The 13,767-nt window shown below is 33.7% G+C and overlaps 1 protein-coding gene across 1 annotated transcript in view; it reads right to left on the bottom strand.

Moving 5' to 3' along the window:
* Window positions 1-12,757, bottom strand: part of LOC106459243 (homeobox protein homothorax) — a gene marked incomplete at its 3' end in the record, with an annotated part of 20,732 nt that extends 7,975 nt beyond the window's left edge. The window contains 3 exon segments of the mRNA XM_013918843.2: window positions 5,159-5,209; window positions 6,733-6,874; window positions 11,887-12,757. Of these exon segments, the coding sequence (XP_013774297.1) occupies window positions 5,159-5,209; window positions 6,733-6,874; window positions 11,887-12,089 (396 nt within the window).
* Between the last annotated feature and the right edge of the window lie 1,010 nt (window positions 12,758-13,767).

Raw genomic sequence — 13,767 nt, 5'->3', positions numbered from 1 at the left:
TGAGCTAAGATGACTACGTACTACCCGTAACATTTTAAGTATATATGACGAGCAAGATGTACCGTACTACCGAACATTTAAGTATATATGACGAGCAAGATGACTCGTACACCCGAACATTTTAAGTATACATGACGAGCAGGATGACTCGTACACCAAACATTTTAAGTATATATGACGAGCAAGATGACTCGTACACCAGAACATTTTAAGTATGTATGACGAGAAAGATGACTCGTACACCCGAACATTTTAAGTATACATGACGAGCAAGATGACTCGTACACCCGAACATTTTAAGTATATATGACGAGAAAGATGACTCGTACACCCGAACATTTTAAATATACATGACATGAGGGGCAAGATGACTTTTACACCAGAGCAAATACAAGGGTCTAAGCTGACTCGTACACCGGAGCATTTTAGGTATACAATGGACTACGATTATTCGTACACTAAGAGATTTGCAAGACTTCATGGGGGGGGGGGGGCGACTCGTATTCAAGAACTTTGCAGGTTTGCACGAAGAGCAAGATGACTTGTAATTCAAAGCTTTTCAGAGAATAAGATGATACAAAATCCAGGGCTTTTCAAATCTAAATGGGGAGCGAAATATCCCGTACATCCACATCTTTTCAGGCCTGCGGGAGAGTAAGGTGATACAAAATCCAGTGCTTTTCAGATCTAAATGGGGAGCGAAATAACCTGTACATTCAAATCCTTTCAGGTCTACGTGGAGAGTAAGGTGATACAAAATCCAGGGCTTTTCAGATCTAAATGGGGAGCGAAATATCTTGTACATCCAATATTTCCAGGTCTACGGAAAAGTAAGGTGATACAAAATCCAGTGCTTTTCAGATCTAAATGGGGAGCGAAATATCCTGTACATCCAAATCCTTTCAGGTCTACGGGAGATTGAAATGACCCGTATTCGTTTAGAGGCTTTCATCTCTACTTGACCAATGGCATAAGAAGCATTCTAAATTTCACTATATTCACAGCATATAAACCTACTATTTAACTTTAAAAGAAAATGCTGTTATTTACATATCCATGAAACTGTATTAGAAACAATACAATACTGTCAACGAATACTACGAAACAGGTACGTTAATAAATTAAATAGCCAAAAAAAGCTTTTAACTTGAGCAAAAGCTTAAAAGAAAGATATTTACACACTATCTGTGTTATTATGTAATTCCACGTAACTGACGTTTGTCTTATGTAGTAAAAACTTCTTAAATGTAAGAAATTGTGTTTTCCAACAATTTCACAAGACAGAATAAAAACATACTACAGAGAGTTGAGTACGTTATATTAAAACGATATTAGATATGCAAAGGATGGAAAGGAATGTACCAGAACTATATTTTGGTATTTGGGGTTCATAGGTAGTGTGATGCCACTGAAAATTGATCGCTTTTGGGAATGATATGTGACAGACATTTCCGACGTAAAATATTCTTATACTGAAAGCATAAAGATGTGTATGGATGAGGGATTTACGTAATTGCATTGGAGAACAAAGGAATATGGATCAGCTTGGGGAACTAGAACACCGTCCCCCCCACACACACAAAACGGTCTGCAACAGCCGTGATAAGTAAAATGTGGCGCCTTGTAAGAGGTAAGAATTCACGAACGCTAAAGTTACTTACTTGGCATGAAGCCGTCCACGTGCCCCACGAAACAGTATGCAACATAACCAAGAAGCAACTCCCCATGAAAAAGCGACAAAGGTCACGTGTATTCAAGTTTCTTCCACGACATGTCCGTTCAGACGTCACATACTTGAAGCAGTTGAAGAATGATATGGGTATTCATGCTATTCCACAAGAAGACATACTGATCAAGTCACCTATGGATTTCTGTGCGATTGGACTATTAAAACGAAGAGACGGCAACCGTTTGTTCTTCTACATTAGATGGTTAATGGAAAGCACACAGGAAGTAGTGGCATGCTTTTAACATGACAGCCTTACGGTGTAGCTTTTCGGAATGAAAACTATGCTGCATGACCAACAGATATAACATGAGAAGACGCGACGACATGGACCATAACGAGGTCGTGAGTTTCCAAAATCATTTCAATATAACGTACTCAACCTCTGTATAGATATAGTATGCATATATTGGCATATACAATATAAGCTTGTACACACATAAATGGCCACAAATAAGGTCGTTTTTCTTGAATTTCGGTAAAAAGATTTACAGAAGCGAAATATCTAAAAATTGAAGCAAAACATTAACTTCAAAGAAGATATACAGTTGGAGCAAGTCCACAGCCTTCAACGCACTTCCCTACCTTCAGTCAAGCTGCATGTAAATTACAGGCAGACATAGGGTGATAAATATTTTGTGCTCCTGTTTAGAATCAATCTTATCAATTTGAATTATGTTCATTACTGATATGGCTTTCAAATCCTTTCCTGCTGAGAAATTACTTCCTTTCCTTACATGATATTTACTTGTAAAGGTGAACATTTCCACATAATTTATTTCCAATACACATGTTATATTTAGATAAATTAATCGTCTTTTCTTTTTCGTCATAATAAAATGCTTTATCATTCTCAAGCTAAAGAAAGTTCATGCCATGATGAAAGCAACTAATGGATTTTTCGATTAAAATAAAGATATTCAATGAAATATACGTAATTTTTGATAACGTTTAAAATAACATTTACTGTTATAACCCTATAATCAAAGTGCTAACAATCAGAAAAAAGAACGCAACTATTAGGGTCCATTAGGAATTCAGCTTGTGTGCACCATTCTTATATATTCGTCATTTAGTTCAGACGGCCCACACACGTAGTCACTGAGAAAAACGTGAATATTTGAACTTAAGCAGAATCTGATAAGGAATATATATTTAAGCACAAATTAGATAAATTCAAACCCTGACAAGAAGTACAAGTCTACAAGTACAAGTTTATATTAAACATATGTAAGTACACACTAGAACATAACAAAAAACACATTATATATGTATAAGTATACACTTAAACACATACGAATCTGACTACAAGTGCGTTAGAACACATCAGAAATTGATAGGAAAATAACACATAAATATAAGTATAGAAAATAACCACTTCATATAATACATAACAACACACAATAATATAGCAGAATGTGATAATAAGAAAGAATATACATTCAAGTACGCAGAAAAGTCTGAGAAATAAATATTAGACCACACTATAACAAAAATCTGAAAACAAGTATACATAGTAGAATAGAGCAGTACACGTAAGTACACGCTACGTTATAGCAGCCTCAAACAACAAGTACGTAACATAAAACGTAGCACGAAACCTGCAAATCACATGCTAGAACATAACATAATTTAAGTAAACACAAGAATATACCAAAAAGTGATAAAAATGTTTACGTAAGTGCACAGTGGAATGTAGCAGAAGTGATGACAAGGATACGTAAATACACACTACGTAAGAAGATCTGATAAAAAGTAAAGGGTGTGTGAAAGTCATGAACCACCATGATGTTTTTAAGTCCCGCCCTCACTACGATTTTTCTACGTCATGTTTGTGTTTAACTGTGTCTTTTTTTCGTTTGTTATAATAATTGGTTGAAATGTCATTAACCTTGCACGAACGTAAGCAAGTGATCTTGTTGTGGTGTTGTGTCGTGATAGCAACGGTACACATTTCGAACAGTTATAAGCATCATGGTGATGCTCGACTTTGGCATCACCCTGTATATGCGTGTAAACACTGGAATATAGTAGAACGATAAGTACATGTGATAACACACTACATAGAAACAAATATGACAACAAATATATGTAAGCACACAGTAGAATGTGGCAGAATCTGATAACAAGTATTAGTAAACAGTGGAACATTTTAAAAAATTGTAAGAAATACATGTAAGTAAGTACACGTAGAGCGTGACGGCAAAAATATGTATATATATATAACACAGTAACACAGCAAAATCTGAGAAATGTATATGTAAGTGCACCTACAACATAGCAGTCTGAAAACATGTATGTGTAAATCAGCATTATAAAGTGTACTTATGCAAGAAGAACTGTTGATATATACACAACATATAGATCTGAAACTGGTGTTTTTTAATGTATGATTGTTTTCTTACTTTTTTCAAAATACCTACATTACATTTCATAAATGAGTTTAATACAAGTAATGTCAGGAGCGAAAGTAAGGAAAATTAATGATTCTGAATCATTTCTATACATATCTTGTTATCACGTCTTACGTTAAGCTTACAACTATGCCGGAGATATGCTTAATAAGCCACTGTTAGTGGGGCCCTCGCAACATGTGGTCAGAAAAAAGGTCGAACTAGACAGCAATCTATCTCTCTTTCTGTCTATCTATCTATTTATCTATCTACCTGTCTGTCTGCTTATCTATATATTTATCTGTCTGTCTGTCTGCTTATCTATCTGTCTGTTTATCTACCTGTCTATCTATCTATCTCTCTGTCTATCTATCTGTCTGTCTGCTTATCTATCTATCTCTCTGTCTATCTACCTGTCTGTCTGCTTATCTATCTGTCTGTCTGCTTATCTATCTGTCTGTTTATCTACCTGTCTATCTATCTATCTATCTCTCTGTCTGCTTATCTATCTGTCTGTCTATCTACCTGTCTGTCTATCTATCTGTCTGTCTATCTACCTGTCTGTCTATCTATCTGTCTGTCTGCTTATCTATCTGTCTATCTATCTGTCTGTCTATCTACCTGTCTGTCTGCTTATCTATCTGTCTGTTTATCTACCTGTATATCTATCTATCTCTCTGTCTGTCTATCTACCTATCTGTCTGCTTATCTATCTGTCTGTCTGTCTATCTACCTGTCTGTCTGCTTATCTATTAATTAAACGCTATCATAAAGCACCTAAACGTTGTTCAACAATATAAAAAAGGAAATTAAGTGAATACTCGGGAAAAAGATAAAATATGTTCAATTAAAACAAATTAAAAATAACTATCTTAGTAACTGGTTCCTATGAATGAAATAAAAAACAAAAACAACAACTCGAAAAGAAAAAGATTTACATGAAGCATTAAATGCCTTGAAATCGCAACAAAACAAATTTTAAAACATACTTATGAAAGATTTACAAAAACTAAATAAAAATGGTATTATATGTACTTACAAGGCTGTCTAACTCGGGATTTTGGACATAATAATGTTTTTCTTGTCTTATCTGCAAAGTAAAAGTGTAAACAAAAAAGATTCAGCAAAATGACGTAGAAGGGAAAAGTTCGTTACTTACTATTGTGTCTAATTCTTCATCAGCGGTGTATTGGAGGCTTTCTACCAATATCTGCAAGTGAATGAAAGCACATCGACAAACAACACTAAACCTTTCTTGGTAAATAAAGTTCTTTTAAAACAAGTTTTATCCGCATTACATATCCTCATTTACGCAGAGATATTACTCAATTCTCAAGCAGATTGTGTTGAAGAAATGTTTCGTAATTATAAAGAAAAATATCACATTTTTTTAAACAAATCTGCACAATCAGAACAAGAAACATCGTTTTTAAAAAAAATATATTTACCAAGGTGTTTTTCAATGTTATCTAACTTTCTGTGATTTTTCATATGTTGTGATTTACATGACAGTATACCAGTACTGATTTAATTAGCAAAATCACTTAGAAAAAAATCTCATTGTTCCTGTAATTTGGAAATTATGTTTCTTTCGCTTTCTTTTTTATGATAGCTTTAAATTGGTATTAAGTAATCCTAAAAAAAACTGACAGTGTTAAAATAATTAAACTTCAAATAAAAAACTATAATGTTACACTCTATAATGACATAAATATAAACCTGAAACTGTTTAGAAAATATCAAAGGCATATAATTAGCTTTGTTGTTTGGATAAGAAATAAACAAGGTAAGAAGACTTATGTTTATAAAATTCTATATTCATCATAAAACGCACATCAAATGAAATATATATATATACATGTAGGTTAGTACACTTAGCTAGTGGATGTACACGCATGTATATATACAAACTAATTTTTTTCAATGTGGGCGTCACATCTACGTGATGGCTATTTTTCACGAGCTCACTTGAGCCTTTTTTTCTTCTATTGCATCAAATTACAGAGAAATTTTAAACCACCATGAATGTAATAATTTACCTCCAGGATAAACTATATACAAATTTTTTACATATTTCCAAGCCAGTTCAACCGGTATAATGTTGTATATTCTTAGGTAACATTTTACTTTTAGGTTTTTTCCTGTATATGTATATATATATATATATAATTATGAGGCAGGAAAAGATTAAGAAATTTAAACACATGGATCTTATCCAACTGAGAGTTCGTGGACAAGAAAAAATAGACGATTAAAGACCTAGAATTTGGCATCATTAAGTAGCAATAATAGCTTTAAAACAGTGTATCATGTTAAAGTTTCAGTAACTTTCACACGAGTTCCGTGCCATTATTAATTATTAGTACTCTGATAAAATCATTCCAAAACCTTTCAGAAAATCCGTTTATAATAGATCTGAAGTTGGTACTGATGTAAAACGATAGTAACTAAAAAAAACACGACTTTTTTTTTACAATTAATCTTGTAATAGTTTAACAACATTACTAACGCACACACACAGCAAAAATACAAATATTTATTGAAAGTAATGAATTTAATGTTCATTGGATAAACGAAATCAATTTATATGCGTTTATGTTTGACTAATATTACCTGCTTGGCGAAGACTGCGATATCCTCGTTGAAGGATTCCGAAGAGCAGACGTCACCGCCAGCGATGCCGGGATCGCGCGGCGTACTCGTCGCCAGCTCGCACTTCTCGAAGATCAAGGCTAATAGCGGAAACAGCGGGTGTCTGAAAACAAGGAAGAATAAGTCGATAACACACATCATTGACTCATCGGACGAACGTATACAAAATCAGAAACCTGAGCTTTTTAGATTATTGCATTAGATCCCCCGAAACAAAACCTTACGCCGTTGTTCATTGAACTTTCAATACATATTAACTCCCGCAAGGCCCCGTCACATCTTGTATTCCACCCGAGTGCGTATTAAAAGCAAGGAACCGGTCAGTAGCTTTCTAAAGAAGATACCGGTAAACTCTAAATCAAGCCGGACGAACAACATTGTTAGGCCTAACTTTATTATTATGTAATAGTTATTTAGAAAGTAAAGTCAAACCAGATCACACGAATCAGACATTTTTTTGTATGTTTTTAAGCACTGTAAGCCTCAAGTTATAAGATAACAATGAACAAGAAAAAATGTCCAAGTCAAAAACACCGGAGTAATTGCTCAGGTAAAAGCTGGAAATATATCATAAAAAGTTGAAACATCCTCATGACTCCCGCGACAACAATTTTTATAACTTTATTATTATGTTCAAGAGCAGTTTTATGATAACAATTTAATTTATGTTAAATGTTTCTGACTGTTTTTTATCCTAAAAATCGACAACAGTTCTTCCATCTGATTGAAGGATGAGATTCAACCTGTTGAGCATTAGTTGATTTGTGAACAAGTTTTCGCTGTTTAATGATACGCTATTTCGGGAGTGAAACGTAGATTTCAAGTGTAAAAACTGTTTTGTAGGTTTTAACAAACGTAGATTTTAGGTGTAAAAAGTGTTTTGTAGGTTTTAACAAACGTAGATTTTAGGTGTAAAAACTGTTTTGTAGGTTTTAATAAATAAAGATTTCAGGTATAAAAACCGTTTTGTAGCTTTTAACAAACGTACATTTTAGGTGTAAAAACTGTTTTGTAGGTTTTAACAAACGTAGATTTTAGGTGTAAAAACTGTTTTGTAGGTTTTAATAAATAAAGATTTCAGGTATAAAAGTGTTTTGTAGGTTTTAACAAACGTAGATTTCAGGTGTAAAAACTGTTTTGTAGGTTTTAACAAACGTAGATTTCAAGTATAAAAGTGTTTTGTAGGTTTAACCCATTGTTTCAATACTGCGGCTGTTATAAAATTTTGTAGATCTTCATAGATTTGTAATTGAAAGATCGGGAACAAAGACAGTTTGTCGCTAGGAGTTTGTTAATTATAACTTGCTAATAAGTTACAAAGTATATCTATCTATAAGTGTGTATTTCCATTGGTCAATGGTATTCGATGACACTCTATCATTTGAGTGAAAACAGTTTTGCCAACAACAACAAAAAACACTAATGTTTTGCTTACACATTGAAAAGTAGAGAAACTAAGAAACATGAAATGTATTTGATAGATATATATAAACAACATATCATAACTAATCGCCCCTTTTAATTTCTGTAAAATTCGTTCTAGAACAGCTCCTTGGGTAAGTTATCAAATCTCATATGTAAATAACTGTACGCAGTTCCAAACTTATACGCGATGTCAAAGAAGCTAAGCTGTAAAAGAAGGATTCTGGATAAGTTATCCAGTTTTCTTCTGTTCCTAATACTGCGGTGGCTCAATTTTAAACGACACAAGCAACCAGCTCCATTCTTGATTATGAATACAAGAGATTATATTTTAAAAATTGAATAACAGTCAGCCGATAGAACGGCAGTCATGCCCCACCTCAGAATTATAGTTGTTAAGATTCATCAAGATACATGAATATGGGCAATTTATAACCCAAAGCTCTTAAAGAACGTGGTTAAAACTTTAACGTCAAAGCTATCATAAAAGAATTACAAACGTCCAGTGTTTCAGAAAATTTTAACAAACGTATAATCTTGCTCATCCCCCACTCCCTCCAAAAACAAAACATACAGCACATCGGGTGAGAATAACCCCTGTGTGAGAAATAAGGGGCTGAAGCCTTATATTTATAAGTCATATCAACATGTAGACAGGTCTTAAGTTGTGTGCGTGTGCAGGATTGCCATATTCAGTGTTTTGCCAATAAAGACCGTCTTACTTTCACTCATAAGTCCTCATAGCATAGTCTTAGGAAGCTTTCTAAAAGTATCGTGGTTCACTGATAGTAATCTGATTTAAAGCTAAGCATGGAGAAATTGTGTACCGATATTTTTGTTGCATGTCATACATTTTATTTCAGACTTATTTCAGTATCCAAAAACGTTCCAATGTAATTTTGAAATATAAAATCGTGAAGTGGCCATTAATATTAAGTATTTTGTAATAGACAGTAGTTACCATACAGTGATAAATATAAAGTCCTCAAAGTTCACCTATGAGGCAGATTTACCCCTCAGGGTGGTTAGGTTAATCTTATTATTTATGTTGATGATTATGACATATCTATTATGTAACAATTACTTCGTCTTCTTAATTCGCAAGATTGATATCTAGAGTATCATAGAAAATTATGTCCTAGCCGTTTCACGTTCAACTGTAGACCCTAATTATTTGACTAGAATTAATTAGATGATGCATCAAGCTATATCTCCGTGAAATTAATGAAGTGCTTATTTGTACAATTCCTCATTTACAACTTTATGATATAAAAGTCTTGACATAATTCTCGCCAAAAAATTTCTTACCTTAATTAGGATTCAAGTTTACTTTTTTAGAAATTATGTTGTTCCTAAATGATGAATAGAACTTGACAAAGTCAATTACATAGGACGATAGGGCTGCAATTTTAAGCATATCGGGATCTTCCAAGGTGGTGTCATTAAAACTTGAATCCAAATGTCCTAGGGTTACAGTATGAAACTATAACTTTGTCTTCTTATAGCCCTTTCTAATATAAAGTATCACACGCTTGGAAACAGATGTCCAGACATACTCTTGTCACTATCTTACATTTTTGTTTTTCGGATATTTAAAAAACTGATCACACATGAAAAGTTATTTTTATTTTATTATTATTATTCTTTCATTTAATTAATACAGATCTTAAGTTACTGGGTAAGGTAATGTTCTAAGTGTTACTTGTGTAGCAGTTTTCTCAGGTCTAAAGTTATTTTTCTTAAGTTAGGAAAAAATGAAACGGTGAGAAGGAGTTTTGAATGTTTTCTTTGTTTTAAGCATTTCTTTGGAAGTGTTATATATATATTATTTTCTAATTACTAATAAGCTTCTAAGTGAACGTGAAGAAGAGTCTATGATATTCAGATATAACTGGATGTGTGGGAATCCTCACATCACTTAAAATTCCCTCTTCAAATTGTTAAAACTTTATTTTATCAATTTCACACACATATATGTAAGTTATGTTTCAATTATTACTGGATTTACTGACAGCCTCTAGCATAATAAATTCAAATAAAAGTATGGCAGTTTGACTGTATTTGTTTTAAAACAATTTTTCTGGTGGTGCAATCGCTCTTTTTATCAGTTGCGGAAAATGTTTATTCTGTAAAGTTTTCGTTAGACTTTTAAGAGTAACCCTCAATTAGAGTTCACGTGTTTTCCCACTTCTTCTCGTTCTGCAGAGTTGCTGTGTCACTCCAGTTTTCCAGATTTGTCACACCAGTGTTAGAGGAAACAAATGCACAACATTTACTACAAAATGTACCTCATTTCATCATGAAACCTGTTTAGAATATAACGTATATACCCTCCTCTTAAGCCTTAAATTTACGACCACGCTTGACATAGACTTACAATATGTATTTAGAATGGAACTATGCGTTACCTTCCATAAAACGTTACTGAAATAGATCTGGACTCTGCGTGTTTAACACAACGGCTATATGTGTCGTCCGATATAACTCCAGGTAGGAAGAATTACGGAGTACAAAAGATACAATGGAGGCTCTTTTAAAGAAGTCCATAGAACACTTAGTCTATATCACGAAAGAGAGTCCAGCGACTCCCTAAATCAACTAGCTCAACCGCACTGAAAACACCAATCACTAGAAAGCCAAGAGATCGGTGAAGCATGGTACACGATATGTTGTTTAACAGAATTTGTCCAAATGGTATTGCAGACAATCTTAGATATACAGTTTGTGTTTTAACTTAAAACAAGATTTAATCGTCACACTGGTGATTTGTACACGCATTGTAGTTACGTTTCCACTGTAGTGCCAGCTGACAGTATAGCAAGAAGAAGCATTATAAATATCCTGTTGCACCATTTTCTTCTACAAGGTACAAAAATCCCAGTTTTAAGGTAATATTTTACACTGTAACTTATGTTTGATACGGTCTTTAATTAATTCTCATTAAACATTACTATAAAAAAAACCTATAAAATCAGAATATATATACTGTATACGCATGTATATATTGACAGGATAATTTCACAGGAGAACAATCAGCGTGTAACATACAAATAAGCGCGTTATATAATATATATATACATATGTTATGTAAAAATACAACATTCGTATTACAAAACAATGTAAAATTATAACATTTATATAAAACTCTAAATGGTATCATTTGTTAACTAGTACATCTATGATAAAAATGTTGTTTTTTTACATAATTCTCTCGTAAATAAATACACATAACTGTGAAATATATCCATATCCATATATATATTATAGATATATGTACAGGATGTAGCGAAAGTTACTATAGGGTTGGTACTAAAGAAAATATTAGAATGACAAACCAACTTAACTGGTGTTTGTTTCTGAGTAGAATGATGAAACAATCGTAAACACAATTTTACTTCTTTGACATAATTCACTTGGATTCATTTTTAATCCTTAAAAAAAATCCACATTTTTTTTCCTGCTATGAAGTTTAGATTATTAGACTGACGAGTTTCTTTTAAAATTTCTAGATTCCGTTATTAAAAATAAAATAACCTTGTTTTTCCTTTGTAAACTGTACACAGTAAAACGTGATTTTACTACCTCTAATACTCGAGCATTTTATAGTATGTTTTTGATTTGGTGCTTACAAAGAAAGTTTAGATAGTTCACTGGATTCAGGAGCAAACTTAATAATAATAGTCATAAACTTACCCATAAATAGCATCTTTGTCTCGTTTGTGAACGTCGGGTATTGAGCCCATGACGTGATCGGTCACGGGATGATACTGATGCATAGAAGGATTGAGGCGGGGACTGTGAGTAAGAGTGGACATTGGTCTGTGTCCATGAGGGTCGTAAAGTGATGCAGGACCGTCCATTGAACCGAAATGCGAGATACTTTCATTGTACTGCATGATGAATAAACAACCGATACAGACCTAAATTACTTTTTATTTATTTGAACGAGATAAATCATGCCATGGCGTTAAACGGTGCCTCAGCAGAGCACGAGCAATAAACGCGTAATAGACAAACAAGCTTTATCACATGTATATCTAGATTGCGCGTTCGGCTTGTCATTCAATAACCAGACTCACCAACTTCCGACTAGCGCATTTGAGACTTTAAAAGATCCAAAGTGTAAATAGCTATATGCATAAACACATATGCAAAAGCTGCAAAGTCAAATGTTTGTCCACACCACAAGTTATCGACGTGACTGCTTTAGAACTCGACGTCATCAACGAAGTAACCCACTTCTCATTACGCCTTGCAGGCTTTAGTAGTTATTGCAGTCTGACTTGTCAATCAAACCGCTGTTACTATAACAGCAATAATAAATGAGCCGTCAGTCGTTTCCGCCGTGGGCGTTTGCTCAGCCCCGAGTTCCCGACATCCTAGAACGGCTGCGTGGTTAGCTTTAGCCTCTTGTTCAGATTCAGTAAGAGTAAACCGTCTTCCTCACTCTGAAACACTTTTGCAGTGTGAAAACCGATGCCCTGCTCTGGCAGCGGCGGTCCGATGGGCAAAATCACGGACCAAACCACGCGCTCCTGTGTCTCGTGCTGAGAGGAACGTTTCTTGGTCGTTACCACTACTTTATAGGGAGGGTTCGAGAAACTAGAGAGGGGCTTTTCTTTTTCTTTTAGAAAGGTAGTTCTCAGCAAATAAAAAATCTAAGTTACTTGTTGCAAGGTTGGCATAATAATGGAAGTGACTTGACAACTCATTAGCAGATAATGTTTCTGGAAAGCGATCCATTCGTTTGAAAAAGTCTAAGCTATAGGTGTGGTCAGATGGTCACGTATGCTGACCACCCACATGGTCCGATTACAGGGTAGTTAAACGATGCCAGTGATTCTGTACGGTTAACGAGAGTTGAATTTCTAATAAACGAATCCATTCGATGGAATGTAGCGACGGAAGTGACGATAATAACTGACAAAACAAGTCCCAAAAAAGTTTTATCAACAAATATTAGTCTGGAAACTCAAATTATAAGTTTTTCGTTATCATAGAGAAAGTTTGGTCTATTAGAAGGTGAAAAAAAAAATCATATCACATTATCCACACACACAAGGAAGATTTAAACCCTAAATTCTTGACATAGCGTTAAATCTCATGATTGCATTAATGAAACAAAATACTCGATAAAACCAATAAAGTAACAAACTATAAACGTAGTTTCATTTTTAAATGAGGACCTCAACTAATATTTTGTTAAACTCTTCGAAAGAGGTATTGACACCTTCCTTTCTTCTCTTCAGTAAAAAAATTAAAAAAAGGAATAAAGAGAACTTTGAAAATCTGAGTAATTAAACACGAACTAAACCGAGATACATATCTTTTTTAAACACATGTGTTATTACATAAAGACATAATTTTTGGAATGATATTTGAAAAGATGTATTATCTCAAGAGTTGGTTAAAATAATTTATAAGAATAATGAAATAATAATGTGATTATGTGGGAGGATTACTATTGATTTTGTTCTTACTTCTATGATTTCTATGTATTATATACTACAGAATAAATACAAAAACTGTTAATAGCTACTCTATGTACAAACAAATGTAAACTCTGAATCATAG

The sequence above is a fragment of the Limulus polyphemus genome, unplaced genomic scaffold (genome assembly GCF_000517525.1).
Source record: "Limulus polyphemus unplaced genomic scaffold, Limulus_polyphemus-2.1.2 Scaffold580, whole genome shotgun sequence".
NCBI lineage: Eukaryota > Metazoa > Arthropoda > Merostomata > Xiphosura > Limulidae > Limulus > Limulus polyphemus.
Note: the sequence above shows the minus strand (reverse complement) of the source record. Positions and strands in the feature narration are given on the sequence as shown.